The sequence below is a fragment of the Xiphophorus maculatus genome, chromosome 14 (genome assembly GCF_002775205.1).
Source record: "Xiphophorus maculatus strain JP 163 A chromosome 14, X_maculatus-5.0-male, whole genome shotgun sequence".
NCBI classification, from domain to species: domain Eukaryota; kingdom Metazoa; phylum Chordata; class Actinopteri; order Cyprinodontiformes; family Poeciliidae; genus Xiphophorus; species Xiphophorus maculatus.
In genome coordinates this window covers 6,332,572-6,350,217 of record NC_036456.1, presented here as the reverse complement: position 1 = coordinate 6,350,217, position 17,646 = coordinate 6,332,572, and the positions used below count along the sequence as shown (strand labels likewise).

At 43.2% G+C, this 17,646-nt stretch overlaps 2 protein-coding genes across 3 annotated transcripts; both read left to right on the top strand.

The window, feature by feature from the left end:
* The first annotated feature begins 786 nt into the window (after positions 1-786).
* On the top strand, positions 787-5,938 carry LOC102221863 (E3 ubiquitin/ISG15 ligase TRIM25-like). Of its 2 annotated transcripts, none has more exons than XM_023346393.1 (7): positions 787-1,243; positions 1,886-2,251; positions 2,331-2,426; positions 3,084-3,317; positions 4,528-4,675; positions 4,753-4,812; positions 4,906-5,938. In XM_023346393.1, the coding sequence occupies exons 1-7, from the start codon at positions 968-970 to the stop codon at positions 5,433-5,435; spliced, it is 1,710 nt and encodes a 569-aa protein (XP_023202161.1). In that variant the 5' UTR covers positions 787-967; the 3' UTR covers positions 5,436-5,938. The 2 variants fall into 2 exon arrangements, with proteins under 2 accessions (XP_023202161.1, XP_005809241.3); XM_005809184.3 differs by having other exon boundaries at positions 790-1,219.
* A 1,782-nt stretch (positions 5,939-7,720) lies between these two features.
* LOC102221598 (leukotriene B4 receptor 1-like) lies at positions 7,721-17,646 on the top strand. Its single transcript, XM_005809183.3, has 5 exons — positions 7,721-7,868; positions 14,591-15,139; positions 15,232-15,432; positions 15,528-15,571; positions 15,913-17,646. The coding sequence occupies exons 1-5, from the start codon at positions 7,851-7,853 to the stop codon at positions 16,205-16,207; spliced, it is 1,107 nt and encodes a 368-aa protein (XP_005809240.2). The 5' UTR covers positions 7,721-7,850; the 3' UTR covers positions 16,208-17,646.

Here is a 17,646-nt window from a genome sequence, read left to right as displayed (position 1 = left end):
AGGTATGTCTCTGCTAAACAGGACTCAACACAATCAGTTATTTGAAATAAATGTACATTGCCTAGATTCTGCTGTCCTTTTTATTTTATTTTTTTTGCAGTTTAAAACATTATATAGTTCATAAAGCCCTGTTCAATCACAAAACACATTAAAATTCTGTTTCTGTTTTATATAGGAAAACAAAGTGATGTACTGTAATAATGGGAATTCACTTTCCCATCATTAGCCTTAAAGGGATTTTTTGGTGTTTTTTTTGTAGGTGAAGCTCTGGGTAAAGTTAGCAGACTGTAAAATCTACCATAGACATAATACAGTTGTTGTTTTGCATAAAGATGCCCAAACGAGACACACATTTCCTGGGAAATAAACTACTGGTAAAAGAATGGCTATCAGGAACTTTGCTTCACTCCCATCATTTAAGAACTCCAGGTTTTCTAGCGATGTCCTAGACATTTTCTTCTATGCCGTTTGAATTTCGTTGAAAAACTTATGCTGAAAAAAAAAATTCACATTTCCCTTGAGCACATACAGACCAAAACATGGGTGTAGTTTGGAATGCCTTCAAGCAATTTGTCAGCATTTAAATTTCAGAACTGTGAATCAGCGAATAGCTCATAGATTAAAAAAATAAATAAAAAAGCATTTCAGAATCTGTTTGGTCATGCAGAAGCATACCTTATCAGAATCCGTTTTATTCTCTCAGCTTTATGAAGGCCCACTACAATGCTGTATTTGTTCTATGTATCTCCCCTGAAGTCATTTATGATCAACATTACTTAGACTGATTACTCTCGCAATGCCCTCATCAGCCCAGCACACTTTATCAGTACAAGCAGTAAATGGTAATTGCAGTTTGGACATTGAAACCTCTCTACTCATCGCCACGTGTTCATTTATTTCTCCAGCAATTGAAAACTTTGAAAACCTCTCTGGTCCGTTCCTCTCGTGTTGCCATCTTTTTAGCTAAATGGCCGGTAAGGAGGAAGATCTGCAGGACAGCCAGCACGGAGTCAATCTGGACCGTGAGCAGTTCTGCTGCTCCGTCTGTCTGGATCTGCTGAAGGAACCCGTCACCGTCCACTGCGGACACAGTTACTGCCGAGGCTGCATCGAGAGCTGCTGGGACGGGCAGGGTGAGAGGGAGGAATACAGCTGCCCCCAGTGCAGGGAGACCTTTCATCCCAGGCCTGTCCTGAAGAGAAACAACATGCTGGCTGAGGTGAGGGGGGGCCTCTGCTCTAAGGTCGGTAACTATGCTGTCTAAATCTGAAATATCCCAAGTCTTCTCCGAGGGCCATTTGCAGCCTCTGGGCTGATTTTGATTCCTGACTACAATTCATGAAAAATACTAATTTGGCATGACATCACCGGTGAGCTATATAGACTATGACAGAAATTTATAACAGAAATGTTTAAATTGTCTAAGGAAAATGTTAAGTACAACACAAAGTATTCATCTTCTAGCAACCAAGCTTTTTGAATTCTTTTCACTTTCATAGCAAATATAAGCACATCTTTCCAGTGACTTTTATTCTAAGATAGACTTTGGTGTGCTACAATATGATTTTAAGTTATTTATTAAATTGGTGTAAATAGTGAGTTTTTCCCCCCAAAGAAACAGTTACCCAAATTGTGTTTTTGTTGCTGAAAATATTATTTTTCTAATGTTCTCAATCTGATCCAAAGTGGATTTCTCTCTTTTAATCAGGAAAATGTGGAAAACACAGTTTTTCTAGTTTCGGATCTATGACATACTTTTAACTTTAATTATCAAAACGTTTGGACTCCAGCTGTGCTGAACAGATCTTATGAAGGTCTCTTAGGGGTATCTTAAGAATCAAATTTTATCACTCGTCCAAACTGACTTGCCTTCCTGCTTCTTCAGGTTGTGGAGAAGCTGAAGATGAGTTATCCCCAACCACCGCCGCCGTCTCTGACCCTGGCCGCCCCGCCAGACGTCGCCTGCGACTTTTGCAGTCTCGGACAAAACAAAGCCACCAAGTCTTGCTTGACGTGCTTGGCGTCTTACTGTGACGAACATGCTGAGCCTCACTACACTGTCCCCGTGTTGCAGAAGCATGAACTGATCTCAGCTACGATGCCAGTAGGGGACAAGGTGTGCACCGAGCATCGGAAGTTGATGGACCTCTGCTGCCAGACGGACGAGCAGCTCATCTGCACTGAGTGCATGGTGGACAAACATAAAGGTCACCAGTTTGTGTCAGTTTTGGAGTTAAAGGAGACAACAAAGGTAAAAAAAAAAAGATGTGAATAAAGTGTCCCAGTCCAATTCAAAAGATATTCAATGGGAGCCTTCTGGTTTCTTCCAGGAACGGCTGGAGAAAGTTCGAAAGCAAGTTCAAGAGAAAGTCCAGCAAAGAGAAGAAGAGCTGGAGACGATCATACAAGCAGAGAAGAATGTTAAGGTATAGCCTCATAAAACACAAAACAATTAAAATAGACCTTTTTTGTCTGTTTGTTTCAAGAGGTGTAATCAGTAAAACTGAATGTACTGTTAGAGAACTGTAACAAAAGACTGATCTTTATTGTGAAATGTAAAGATCAAAGATCTAAGCAGGAACAGCACGTCTCCCCCGGACGTGACTCAGCGATGTATTGCTGAAAACTTTCAGCTGGAATTGAGTATTTAGTTTGTCTGATACGGTGCCAGACCGAGTCTTACGGGTAACAATGTCTCTCTGCCGCCACTTGATGGCAGCAGAGAGACATCCTACATTGTTGGAGCCAGACGTTGAGAGCTGAAAAACCTTCAAAATTCTTCTGAAGCGCAACAATTTGTAGACTCTACTGTAATCACTAAGAGTCGGTCCAACCTGCTATCCAATTTGAGTTTTAAAGAATTGCAACTATAACTCATTTATTAAAGCAAACCCAAAACATAACATTGGGGCCATGCAATATTTGCTGGCAAAAGATAAGCAAACCATCAAAGCCTGTTTTTTATCTTTTAAGTGTCATTTTAGTTTGAGCAAAGAATAACCGCAGGTTTGATTGAATCCCCCAGGAGGGAAGTTTAGCTTTTATGAATGTAACTTGAATAATCGCCGCGTTTGTTCCGACAGAGCAGTGCCCAGACCTCAAAGGCAGACTGTGCCAAGGCGTTCTCCGAGCTGATCTCGTCCGTGCAGAACAGACGCAGTAAGCTGGAGCAGCTGATCGAAGCCCAGGAGAAGAGCGCCCTCGCTCAGGCCGGGGCGCTGAAGCAGCAGCTGGAGAAGGAGCTGGGCGAGCTGAGAGGGAGGGACGCTCAACTGCTGCGGCTTTCAAGCAGGGATGACGTTGTCCCCCTTAGACAGGTATAGACGGCGTTCGGACTTGTGTGCACTTGCTGAAGTTCTTTTTCCTTCTGACTTGAATAAAGCCGGCTTACCAACGAACTCCCAGCAGAGCGCCATTGGCCTGTTTAGCATATCAAAACATTTGCAAGAATTTAGGCTTCCTTTAAGTTTCCGTTTTTTGTTTTTTTTTGTGTGTGTGTGTGTGTTACTTTCCAATGACACTTCAGCATTTTTCCATTTTCTAATGCCACCTAATCATTTTGTACAAATTAAAGTTTTACAAATCAGAAAAGAAGGATTTTCTCCACAACAAAGGCACCTGAAAGACAAGTAGCTACTTGTTTTGGAGCAGCTGAGCCAGAACCTGGACTTAAGTCTGTTTGAGAATATATGGTGAAAGGTAAAGATTAGGATGATGGCAAGGATGCCTTCCAGCTTTAAAGACTTGTATCAACCAAGAGACACATAAAACATATAAGTGGAAAAGTGAACAAACTGGTCAGTAATTGGGGTCTGGTTACTGTCATGGCAACAAAGATTTGTTTTCATTGGTAATCAGAAAGGGTACATGTCGTCTTTTAGATGCTATTTCTTTTTTTAAGATGTGCCAGTAAATAAAAACGATACATCTGTGATTACAATGAACACTCATAATGAGTGTTGACTTTTTCAAATAATATTATTGACTCCCTACGGACATGAAAGAGCAACTGTTTTAACGTATAGCCTGGCCATTTCTGTCCTACACAGTTCTGTTCGATTCTAATTTCCTCTCCCTGCTCTGTCTGGGCTTTCTCCCATTGTGCTGGATTTCTAGAGAACAGAAGGAGACATTTTCTGCGCTGTTTTAGAATTGTAGTCTGCCTGTAGTTTGGCAATGGCCAACATGGACGTAAGTGAACCCCTTACGTCCATGTTGGCCAACTTTCCAAATATTGAATTAACATTAACAGCCATCTTATTCGACTCGGTACATTTCAATTCACAGTGGAGGATGGTTGTTGACGGTAAGCTTCATCGCGTCGAACTGGCGCATTACATACATCACGGCCAAACGTTAGCAATTGGGTCAAATTTAAGACAGAAACAGGCATGGACAACAGAATCCATGCCTCCAGCTAGGAATCGTTTCTCAGTCGCCGAGGATCCAGACTCTCTGTACGAGACAAAAGGTAGAACAAGAGGCTGGTTTCTATAGCGTTAATTGCTTTCTCTATATATTTTTCAGCTTAACTCCATTTCCATTGCATTTCAAGACTTTGCGCTGGGTGCCGGTCTGCCACGTTCTTTCACAGATGTGACTGCCTGTGTGACTGAGCTGAAAGCTAAAGCAGACATTTTGCTGAAGGAGACATGGCCCAAGATCTCAACTACGGGTGAGTAGAGTTTCTGTGTGTATAAGATTTGCTTTCTTCCAGCGTCGCTTAAAAAGTACTGTTGTGTCTTCTCACAGTCTCTTACGTTGACTTCTCCCTTCCGCCTGCACCCAACAGCAGAGAGGAGTTTTTGCGCTGTAAGAAATCAAACTACAGATGTCTTTCTTTAATGGTCACAAATATTGTCAGAATTATTACTGTGGTGACTCTGTTTCTGCTTTGCTTGGCAGATTGGCGTCCCCTTACACTGGATGACACGTCAAACTACATTAACCTCAACCTGATGGACAACAAACGTAAAATCAGGCCTTCACCCATCCCCTATCCTACTAATCCAAACAGATTCACACAGTTCCCACAGGTTCTCTGCAAAGAGGCTTTAACAGAGCGGTGTTACTGGGAGGTGGAGTGGCACGCTCGCACCCTCTCTGCGGCGGTAGCTTACAAAGACGCCAACCGAACGTCGGACGAGTCAGAGTTTGGGAGAAACGACAAGTCTTGGGCTCTAGAATGCTCAGGAGACACCCTGAAGTTTCGACACAATGACGTCGATGTGAAAGTACCGGGCTCTTGCTCCAAAAAGATCGGCGTGTTCCTGGATTACCAGGCAGGAATTCTGAGTTTTTACCAAGCTTCCGACCAAATGCTGCAAATCTTCGAAGTCCGGACCACGTTCACCGAGCCTCTTCATCCTGGTATTGGTATGAACTATGAGTGGTATGATACTGGGGTATTTGCACAGCTGGCCAAATTGAAATAGTACAAGAACATGAAGATAGTACAGAAATAGAACCACCGCAGTAACAATTCTGACAATGTTTGTGAGCAGCGGTTTGCAGGCGTGGCAAAAATAATTCCGTGCAACTGAATTTCTGTCAAGAACTTGGAAAGTCTCCAAAGCTACAGGTGAAAGGGGAGGAGTAATTAAACTCTGTGGTGGAAGGAAAGAACGAGGAAGTCCTTTCACTTGGTTTGATGTGTTTTGAATTCCCCAACATTTCCTCGATTCGTTCATGTTGTTTTTCTTGCAAAATCCATCCGCATCAATTTCTCACAAGAGAAGAATCAGCAACTCCCCTTGTACTTGTGAAGTCATTTTTACTTTGCATCGGTCTGTGGTGGAACCAGCTCACACAGAGAAATGCACAGAACAGATTTTCTGCCGCCGGATTTTCTACTTTTGTAGTTTTGAACAGAAATGGACAAAGTCAAGTTTCTCAGGGTGTTTGATATGTAAAATTGGGTCTTGGGGAAATAAACATCTTTTCTCAACAATTTTTGAAGGTGTTATGTAATCATGATTATTGGTAATGCATTTTAGTGTTGGTTGCTATCAGAAACGATTCACCTAATAACATTTATCTGTCTGAGGGGAAAGTGACAGAGTAAGACAAGATAGAAGCCAACATTAGTTGTTCACATCAGCCCAGTTTTACACATCGATACAATATTAAAAATGACTAAAATCAGCCGATACTAATATCAATACTTGCGTATTGTGCATTCCTAGAAATTATTGCTGTTATTATTACATCTGTCCAGTGACTATTAGAATTTCCAGAGACTTTTAAAGTAATTTGTCTGTTTTGTTATTGATTGAAAGCCTGACAAAATTAAAGCTGGGGTATGTAGGTTTCATAAAAAAATGTTTATTAAAATTATCACTGTGTCATGGTAGCAGGGTGGTATGAGAAAGATAATGTGTGAAAAAAAACTGAGCTCCTCTGCCTTTTCCCAGTGCTAACTAGAGAAATACACAGTTCCGTCAGAAACAACCAATAAGAGCCAGGAGGAGGGTCTTAGCCCTCTCAGTCATGCTTGTGTAGGTGCTGCTCACACCCTCTCACTTGCTTTCTTTTACGCTGCAGCTTCTCTCCGACATGAATGCTATGGTTAGTTAGCGTAGCCACCCATGACGGCAGATAAGAAGTTTTTCTGAGTTGTTTCTCTGCCATTAGCAACGCTAGTAGCCTGTACACAAAGTTGATTGACAGCACCGAGACCCGCCTCCTGGCTCTGATTGCTTCTGCAGACGGCAATAATAACACTGAGGAGGTGAAGGAGCTTGATCTGTTCACAGATCATCTGTCTCATACCGAACAAATATGTAAAATGAGCATTTTATTGATTTACTTTTTATGATTAAACTTACATACCCCAGTTTAAGTAGACAGAGTATGACAGAAGAGTTGAGCAAGGATCCTCTTTTTTTGGAAATCAAAATATGGTCACCCTGATGCTGCCACAACTAAACCTAAGATGTAGGAACCGATGGAATGGTGAGAGCATCAGGTTTCATGATGACTTAACACTGATCCTGGCCGAGGAAGCCAGATGCTCTTTTTAAATTGTCTCCTTGGGAACGTTTTAAAAAAATCATCTTTATCGTTTCTTTTGATATTTAAAGGTTTCTTTAGAAGGAGTCGTGCACGAGGGACCGGTTTTACTTATGAGGCTGTAAATCTCATTTGGTTTGTTTTATTTCTCTTAGTTAAAGTGCTGGGCTAACCTAGTTATTGTTTGGTGTAGGTTGGTTAACTTTGGTTTGTTCCTGACATTATTGTTTTGTTTCACTTGTTTTTTATTTTATTATTACTTAGGACATAGTTCAGCTGTTTTCTTATCCTGGTCTAAATTATTTTAAGGGGGAAAAGTAAGAGGAAAAAAATCTAAATCGGGTCTTTGATAGCGCTGGAAAACACCCAGCTGATATTTGCTACAAACCAGACCAGTCAAATAAATTAAACAGCAAAATAAATAGTAAGATAAATATTCAGATGTAACAGTTTGAACTACCTTGTCGCTAAAATATGTTACATATAGACTTGACTCGAACCCTATTTAAGGAACAGAGAGCTGTAAACAATTGGCAGGAGGGATTTCAGTTAACTGTTAAATCACGGCTTCAAACAGGCAACTGGGAAAATATGTTGTCATAGAAGAATGAACATTAGCAGACTGCAGACAGGAGCAGGCCGGGTTACTACGGACACACCCATCCTCTGGTAAAGACGTGTCGGAGCAAGACGGGCAAACCTCTGGCGTGAGACACGGGGAGAAAAGCACGGGGAGGACGTGGGTGGGTTGGAAAGCGTGGGCAAGAGGAAAGGTAAAAAGGAGAGGAGGAAAAGTGTTCCCACCTGAAAGGGAACCAGTCGCGCCTTCACCTGTGCTCATGGGGTCCTCTCACTCGGTGAGTACGCGTCTGTTTTTCCACGCGTGATAAGAACCTGAGGCGTGAACTATGAATGCTGTGATTTATCTAAAGAAACGTCCAAGTTAGTTTTTTTTTTTTTGATTGCGCAACAATTTGGTATTTGATGCTTTATGAAGAACTTTTTAAAAAAAAAAAAAAAAAAAAAAAGAAAGAAATCCAAACAAATCCTGTCCAGCTACATCCGCGTCGCTGTGTTTTCCACGAGAGGTGCAGTTTGTCGGGTCGGTGTAGATTTTCCTCCATAGGTGCAGCAGCCGCCACTCTGAAGGCGCGTCTCTGTGTCACGGCGCACACAAACACACCTCCTGAGTCACTCGGGTCGCAACGATTTGCTTGTGCAACTGATGGCGGGGAAGCGACGAGCCCTATAGCAAGTGTGCTGTAGTGCGGACAGGAATAGAAGCGGGACGGATAACTGAGCCACAGACTTTCTGTTGTCACTCGTCACTTGAGACTTTACTTTAACAACGAGGAATCCAAATTCATCCTGCAGGGACCTGTTGGAAAATTCATTGCAATAAATCTCTCTCGGGTGCATTTGCGTCTCTTGAGTACACTGCCTTTAGAACCAACAATACAGTGATTTGCTCCCATGATCATCTGGGATAATAATAATAATAATAATAATAATAATAATAATAATAATAATAATAATAATAATAATAATAATAATGGTGATTAATCAGAAAATCGACGAAGCCGGTTGAACGAGATCTTGGTTGGAACTGGCAGAAAAAGAACGTTCCGGTAGAGTTTTGTGAGTGATGGGAACGATACAGAAAGCAAAAGCTGCAGGAACTTTTGCAGGGAGAGGGAATGACTTTATCCTAAAGAAAAAAAAAATCATGCGTTTGAGTTACTTTTCTTCAGATCGTTTTGAGTTGTTAATGATTTTAATTTTACCAGTGTTGGCCTAAAACCTTAAGTTTGAGTTTTAGAAGATTTAGCTTAGAAAAAAAAAAAAAAGTGAGACCTAGCAGCTGGACATCCACGTCACTAAAAGGATCACTGGATGAGTTGTTAAAAAAAAAAGGACAAAAAAAAGTGTTCTGGAATTACTATAGTATTGGCCACAACTATGTTTGATTAAAAAATAATAAAATCTGCACGCTCACCTGCAGAGCGCTGTGAGATCTGATTGATTTGAAGAACTTCTGCCAGGCAGAGTTGGCAAAATATTGTCAAGTCCAGATGTGGCACCAGATCGAGTGCTGAGATTGAATCAAAGTTTGTTTGTTTTTTTCCCCGCCTTTAAATGTACTTGTTCTCCAGTTGAATTTTACAAATATAACACGTTCCATTTTCCTAATCAGCTGCACGGTTTTTTTTTTCCTGAGTATGGTAGTTTTCTACCGTATGCTGCAAATTTGTAGTTTTTTTTTTTTGCTTTTTAATTCTTATATTTTTTGTTTTTATTCACTTTTTGTACAAACCTGCATGATTCCATCACTTTGCTGCCGGAACACCTGAACTTTCCCGCTGACGGACCGATGAAGGATTATTCTTCTGTTCTGTTCTACATATTATGTTTTTCCTGCACTTTGTCAAAAAGACTCCATGCATATATATGCATGACGTCCCTAAATGAATGAGAATAAGAATAAAGTGGTTGTATTACGAGAATAAAGTCATAATATTATGACTAATATTAATGCTGCCAGTGAGTCTGGTTCCTTGAGAACAATAAATATAAAGATAATCTAACTAATTAAGTTGGAAAGAAGCTTTTTGGCTCTTAGGCTCTTAGGCTGCACTAACAGGTTATTCCTGTTTTATATGAAGCAGAGCCTAACCGATCTAAAGCGCTCTCATTAAATAACTATTCATTTTTAAGCCAAACGTTTTATCAGCTCTTATGGCAGCTTTCACTGCTCCTGCAGTTTCCATCTGCTTTACATGCTTGAACATCTGATTTCAGTCACATGGGGAAAATGGAAACTTGCTGAGGCATACAGCTTCCAAAAGTATTCACGCCGTCTACACAATACACAACCACAAACATGAATATATTTCATTGGAATTTTATGTGAAAGGCCGACGCAAAGTGGTGTACAGGTGTGAAGTGGAGGGAAAAATATGCAAGATTCAAAATGTTATTTACAAAAAAAAAAAAAAACAACTGAAAAGTGTGGTGTAAAAAAAGTGTTCAAGCCCCTTTTCTTTAGGTGCTTTCAGAAGTCGCTTGACGGCTGCTACAAATCCAGCCGCTCTGTGGATTTAGGCGTTTGTTTGCTGAACGATTAATTGTCTCAAAAATTATTGCGATAAACGATAATATTGTTTGAAGACCTTTTTACACTGAAAATGATGCGATTTTTTATGAGCGAAATTGCTACCGCAGTTTATAAACCGGTAACTTTTCAGCTGTTCTTCGTTAACGTGACGTAAACAGGTTCTAATGATTTTCATTCGGTCAGGACTTTACGCTGACACTAGTTACATGCATTGCAGGTAGATTGTAGTAAAGCATTAATTAATGCCTGGTTTTAAAATTAGTTCACTGGACTTGTAGCCATTATTTTGTGCCCATTGTTGGAAACCACACGGCAGGAACGAACCCGATCGAACCGTTATACCTAGGATTTCTGTCGGCTAATGTGTGGTCTGTCAGGTTTTGAAAATGGGCCGACAATCTGCCGACAGCTCTAAGATCGTGTCGTGTGCGCTGGGCTTTACACTAAGGAAATGAGGAAGGGAGGAGTCAAGAGTTACAGCCGGCATTAGGAGAGCAAGCTGAGTAGTATAAAAGTTGAATGGTGAAAATAGCACAAAGTATGCAGGAGAAGAAGCGTGGCGAAATTTACGGAGCAACCAGGAAAGTGGAACTCAGTAGTGTGAATGAATGCCTGCAGCTTTCATTCACACTAATAAAAATGTGTAGGGGGGTAAAGTGGAGGGACCAATGGTTCCCTGGCCCAACCTGTTCTGGCGAATCTGCGCAGGTCACTTCCAGTTCAGACTTGTGGAAATAATGTATTTAGTGCCCACAGATGATTTATTTTCATAGCGCATGCTCACTGTGAGCTATTAGTACCCCAGCAACAGTTGCCATGCTGCTGACAATGATGTCATCAGCCTGATTTCAAATGATGTCAGTGCCAGGAGGCCCTTCTAAGGATGCCTCTGTGATGTCATAGTCCATGACATCACAGTTTTGTGTCAGTCAACACAAAATTCATTTGGACACTTTAGCTGACGGAATAAAGATGAGCAACGAAAGCGACGTTTATGTGAGACCCAAGGTCTCCTTTTGGAGCAAAGTCAGGAAGACGTGTTCTAACAGAGTTCATCCTGGGCAAACCACCCCAGATTATAGGAAGAAGAAATTTCTTGGAGAACTTCTTTGGAAAATAATAGGGAAAGTGGCAGACGGCCCCACCATGCATCTCGTCAGAGAAATCTTTTCTGAACAACACAAAAAACTTTTGGCCTTACTGCTGAGGAAAACAGGGGAAATAAAAGTGGACGTTCTTTCAGACGTATCAGAGGAACTCAGCGAAAGAATTTTTCAAAGCATTGCGAGGGACGCGTTCCACTTTGCTTCAGGACTTAATTTGATTGCCCTACTCGACTACCCAGAAGGACATGCATTTATCGTGAGAAAATTCAAACGCCACTTGGAGAATCCTGTTCCTAAAAGGAAAATGTTTACAAATACGAAAATAAAGATCAGAAGGACATTTTTTCCGAATGAGGATTTGTATAGTGACGAAGATTGCCTGAGTGAGGCTTACACTCAGGCAGAAATGGATCCGGAACAGTTTTTGAAGGACGCAAATGAGATGGGATTTAAACGGGGAACTGAAGCTCAAAGGAGGAATATGGTGGAAAGAATATTTTGGAGACTGATTTACATATCTAGTTACAGATCCAGCTATGGTGCTTATAAAATGAAGGACACCGACCCCGTCCACAAAAAGCTTGGTCCAAAACTTTGGGAAGCAGTAAAGGACATAGATTTTGTAATTTTTGAGGAGATGGAGACAAAACTCGGCCAAGACATATTTCAACTTCTGAGCGGAAATGATGACGTAGTTCAAGAATTATTGTTTAAGATGATAAAAAGTGAAAACCCGCTAGTCATTTACAAACTAAACGAAAGTTTCCGAAGAACCCTGGCACGTCCAAGGAAAATTCATTTTAAGAAAACTTATATTAGAAAGGTGTGGAAGTGGATTGAACAGGCTGTCTGCTGTGGAGAGGATTCAGAAGAGAGTGAAGACGTTTTTAACAATGGACCAAATGTTGAGCCTCGCCCTGCCTCTGACTCGGGACCGGCCTCTGACTCGGAACCGGCCTCTGAGTCGGGGCCGGCCTCTGACTCGGGACCGGCCTCTGACTCGGAACCGGCCTCTGAGTCGGGGCCGGCCTCTGACTCGGGACCGGCCTCTGACTCGGAACCGGCCTCTGAGTCGGGGCCGGCCTCTGACTCGGAACCGGCCTCTGAGTCGGGGCCGGCCTCTGACTCGGAACCGGCCTCTGACTCGGAACCGGCCTCTGAGTCGGGACCGGCCTCTGACTCGAAACCGGCCTCTGAGTCGGGACCGGCCTCTGACTCGGAACCGGCCTCTGACTCGGAACCGGCCTCTGACTCGGAACCGGCCTCTGACTCGGGACCGGCCTCTGAGTCGGGACCGGCCTCTGAGTCCTGTCCGGCCTCGGAGTCGGGACTGGCCCCTGGCTCGGGACCGGCTCCTGGCTCAGGACCTGCCTCTGACTTGGGACCGGCCTCTGAGTCCTGTCCGGCCTCTGACTCGGGACCGGCCTCTGAGTCCGGTCCGGCCCCTGGCTCGGGACCGGCCCCTGAGTCCGGTCCGGCCTCTGACTCGGGACCGGCCTCTGACTCGGAACCGGCCTCTGAGTCGGGGCCGGCCTCTGACTCGGGACCGGCCTCTGACTCGGAACCGGCCTCTGAGTCGGGGCCGGCCTCTGACTCGGAACCGGCCTCTGAGTCGGGGCCGGCCTCTGACTCGGAACCGGCCTCTGACTCGGAACCGGCCTCTGAGTCGGGACCGGCCTCTGACTCGAAACCGGCCTCTGAGTCGGGACCGGCCTCTGACTCGGAACCGGCCTCTGACTCGGAACCGGCCTCTGACTCGGGACCGGCCTCTGAGTCGGGACCGGCCTCTGAGTCCTGTCCGGCCTCGGAGTCGGGACTGGCCCCTGGCTCGGGACCGGCTCCTGGCTCAGGACCTGCCTCTGACTTGGGACCGGCCTCTGAGTCCTGTCCGGCCTCTGACTCGGGACCGGCCTCTGAGTCCGGTCCGGCCCCTGGCTCGGGACCGGCCCCTGAGTCCGGTCCGGCCTCTGGCTCGGGACCGGCCTCTGAGTCCTGTCCGGCCTCTGACTCGGGACCGGCCTCTGAGTCCTGTCCGGCCTCTGAGTCAGGACTGGCCTCTGACTCGGGACCAGGTGCAGAGATCCACAGCTCAGGTGAAGGAATCTGTTCACGGGAAAACTATTAGTCATGCACTGGAAGAGCAAAAACCAAGATGGTCGGTGCTGATGGGAAGATGAATGGAGCCAACTACAGGGCAATCGTGGAAGAAAATCGCTTTGAGTCTGTTTAAAACAAAACGTCATTCATGTGTAAGAATGGTCCAGTCAAAGTCCAGACTTTAACCTAATTGAGAACCTGTGGCAAGATCTGAAAACTGCTGCTTACATACGCTCTTCATCTAATCTGACTGAGCCGGAGCTGTTTTGCGAAGAAGAATGAGCAAAAATTTCAGTCACTAGTCGTGCAAACTAGATAAAAACTAAAAGACTTGAAGCTGGAATTGAAGCAAAAGGTGGTTCAACAGAGTACTGACTTTCACACCGCAGTTTTCAGTTTCTTATTTGTATAACATCTTCAGAATCATGTATAACTTTCTTTCCGCTTTGCAACTGTATACCACTTTGTGTTGGCCTCTCACAAACAATTCCAGTGAAACATATTCATGTTTGTGGTTTTAATGTCAGAAAATATGGAAAGTTCAAAGTGTATGAATACGCTTGCAAGACACTGTTACTGATTTTACTGTTGCGGTTTGTAAATAAGCTAATCCTTTAGCTACTTTATTCTCACCAGAATGCAGTGTAGTGGCCTCTGCACCTCAACCGCATGAAAGTAGGAAAATCAGCCTGAGCAGTTCCACAGAACATTATTAGAAGACCTCATAATTACGCCGAGGTGCTCTTTTTCCATTTTTGCAGGATGAGATATTGTCATATTCCGCGGTGTTGCTTTTTTTTCTCTCTCTTCTTCCTGTGAACTGTTGAGTTGAAGTGTTGCTTCAGAGTTTAAATGATTCAGAAGGTTTTGCCCCATCAGGCATGCAAATAAAAACCTTGCTGTAAATCATGACTCCAGTCCCGAAAGCAGCTGTTGCTGAGCGGTGCGCTCTGCTCATGTCTGGTCTCGTTGTTCAGGAATTAGGTGTCCCGGTTAAAACCCGTCACACTTGTGCTGCTCTAAATACGCGCCAGCGCAAGCAGTTCATACCTGTGAATCTCACGACCACACCAGGAAAAACATTGAGGTCCTGTTCTTCTGTCAGGCAATCGGGAAAAGGTGTTTGTTTTAGAACGGCGCTAGGAAACAAAAGAACCTTCCCGCTCTTGTGGTTGCTAATTTGTGGTTCTTTTTTTATGGGAAAGGTATAAACGCAACAACCCTTAATACAAATTACTCTCCAACGCTTCCTCTTTACCAGGCAATGCAGATGCCCCACAGTAACAGCAGCTGTGCCGTCGATGAGAGTATTGTAAGTACTCCAGCTTCCACAGTGACGGGCACTCTCATCCTCTCCATCGTGTTTCTGTTGGGATTCCCCGGAAACCTCTTCGTCATCTGGAGCATCCTGGCGCGGGCCCGAAAGCAATCCGTCACGACCCTTCTCATCCTCAACCTAGCCCTTGCGGACGGCTCCCTGATGGCTCTGACCCCGTTCTTCATCGCCTACCTGGCTTTTATGAACTGGAAAATGGGGACTGTGATGTGCAAGGTTCTGTTCTACCTCTGCTTGGCCAACATGTACGCCTCCATCTACCTGATCATGCTGATGAGCATTTACAGGTTGGTGTCGATAGTGTGGCCCCAGCGCATCAGCGTGATCACCGGCAAGAGGACAATCACACGAGTGCTGGCGGTCATGTGGCTGTTCGTCATGGTTGCCTCAATTCCTGCGCTGATCTATCGAGATGCGAGGCGTAATAAAGAGAATAGAACGGTTTGTGATTCATTCCACGACAAAGACCCAGATGTAAGTTTGGACAATCCCTTCTTTCTTTTTAGCTCTGTGGACACATATGAACTTTATTTAATTCCTCCCTTCTTTTGCCCCCTGTACCCCAGGCAGTTCTGCAGTACATGCTGGAGAATGTTTTGGGCTTCCTGGTACCCTACGGAATCATTTTGGTCAGTTACATTTGCATCCTCAGACGAATCCGGCAGACTAAATTCCGCCGCCGGATCCGCAGCGAAAAGCTCATTCTGGCCATCGTGGTGACCTTCTGCCTGTTTTGGTTACCCTACCACATCATCAACATGGTACAAGTACGTCACGTTTCTTCTGAGCATGATATGGGAGTTCATTTTTGAATACGTTCAATCAGCAGATTAATAATCGTGTCGTTTTTAATACTCCTCAGGTTGCATCGGCTTTGTTTCCAGAATGTTCACCAAAAAGAATATTGTAAGTGATCCCCCGTCCGCAAATGCACTCATCTTAGAATAAAAAGGAAAAAACAACTCAAACGAGCACTGAGCTGTCGTCCTCCAAGATTATATTAACACTTTTTGGTACCAATGAATGGACTGAGGACAGAGACAGAAACTGATTGGCTTAAAGAACGGCTCTCACGAACTGAAACTCCAGTCCTATGGTTCAGGGTATTGAGCCATTAAAAATATTCTGATTTTTTGACAAAAATGCGGAGAGTAACAAGTGCCGTATAGACGTCTGGCTCTCAGTTTTTTAATAATTCATGCTTCTTTCCCAACTCTCACTCGTCTGTTTATGTCTTGTCTTACAAGGTTGGAGAAAATATGGAAGAAATTCCGTGCCGTTACCTCCACCGTCGCCTTCATCAGCAGCTGTGCCAACCCGGTGCTCTACTTCTTCGCAGGAAAGTCTTACATCAGACGGGAGGGCCTGGCGTTCATGGCTCGCTTGTTTGAGGCCACGGGCATGGACTACACCAGGAAGAGCCGATTGAACAGCCAGAACAGCCGGGACAAGGACAAAGACGCGGAAGTCGTGCTGCAAGACAAGGACAGAGACTCGTCCACAAACTCAAACTCTAACATCAAATTAACAACGGAAAAATAGAAGTGAATCCCCTCTCCGGTCTTTAAATCTTTCTTCCGTCCAAATGTTAAAAAACAGATTTTACAAAGACTTGAGAGTCTACATCACCAAGTAAGATTCAGCGGATCGCCGAAGAGGTACTCTTGGATACATTGGCAGAAGAAAAACCTGTTATAATGGTGATGCTACATACATACAGTATATAAACAATTGGAAACGGGCCCAACACCCATATGAACCTTGGAATATCAGACAAAATGAGATGGATGCTTAAGACTTCTCAGAAGTCTAGCTCAAGTCCTCTAACTTTGTACATTCTGAATAGTAGCTACGTTTCTACATGCTTTTAAATACATTGCCTGCTATTAATTTGCTTGCTGATGTCTTTTCCCTGGGACACCGTCTTTTATTATCTTTGCATAATAGTATTTTTAAGGCGTCATTGAAATAGATGTGAATCTTTAGAGCTCAACAAATAATTCTACCTTTGTCCAAAACCAAAATATTGTGTGCTTCATCATATCAAAACATTGAAAGAGAGTACTGGCATCACTTTAGCGTCCTTCTCGTGTTTGCACTACATTGCTGTTCCCATCATGATTTTTCCCCCACCAGGACTACAGTGTTTAGTTTCACTAGACATGCCACTAGATGTCACAGTTTTCCACCTGCTGAACCTCTATTTCTTTCTTCTTTCTTTTTTTTTTTTTTTACATCTAATTGTTTTCTAGCAATTTGAGGGAGGAAAAAAACAATCAGTCTTGAACGGCAAAAAATAAAACACAAGACTAAATTGTCTCCTCACCTACTACGCTCAAGAATGGTAAGTAATTTGTTTTTTCTTCATATACCACATCCAAAGTAGAGGTTTATAGAAGGAAAATGTGTTTTTTATTTCCAAAAGCTTGTAACAAGACGTGAGTTTGAATTTGCGTCTGTATGGCACAGAGGTATACAATACAGCTAGACAAAGCAACATTCTTACTATTATGCATCCTCATAATTTTTTTTTCAAAGTCTTCTGCACGATCGTACAGAATACAGTACTCACAACTAGATATGTTGAATTTTGTACTGTTTTTCCCCCCGTCATCATCAAAACTCTGTTCAATAACCTTCTGCTTTGTAACATCATCATTTGCTTATAGAATGTCAGTCAACATAAACTACACTTCTGAATGAAGAATCGTTCCCTATACAACCAGCAGACCTTTTATTTTTCTAGGCATTGCAAACAAAAATGTGCCACTAACGAATATCTGTGAATTTAATTGATTTCTTTGTCGTTTTTTTTTCTAGAAAATGTCTTTCAAATTCTCACAGCTCTCACTGATTTATAGCTATGCACTACAGGTTTAGCCAAAGTGTTTGTTGTACATGTGATTGTACTTTGCTTTTGCACAATGTTGTGAACAAATTAAAATACCAAAAAATGATATGCAATAAAAATGTGAAGCATA

Excerpts from the sequence above, each read along its gene's own strand:
- LOC102221863 (XM_023346393.1), top strand. The coding sequence starts at position 968 with ATGGCCGGTAAGGAGGAAGATCTGCAGGACAGCCAGCACGGAGTCAAT. Across the intron at positions 1,244-1,885 it reads GGGGGGGCCTCTGCTCTAAG|GTTGTGGAGAAGCTGAAGAT; the intron begins GTCGGTAACTAT and ends CTGCTTCTTCAG. Across the intron at positions 4,813-4,905 it reads CAGAGAGGAGTTTTTGCGCT|ATTGGCGTCCCCTTACACTG; the intron begins GTAAGAAATCAA and ends TTTGCTTGGCAG.
- LOC102221598 (XM_005809183.3), top strand. Across the intron at positions 15,433-15,527 it reads ACATCATCAACATGGTACAA|GTTGCATCGGCTTTGTTTCC; the intron begins GTACGTCACGTT and ends AATACTCCTCAG. Across the intron at positions 15,572-15,912 it reads TGTTCACCAAAAAGAATATT|GTTGGAGAAAATATGGAAGA; the intron begins GTAAGTGATCCC and ends TTGTCTTACAAG.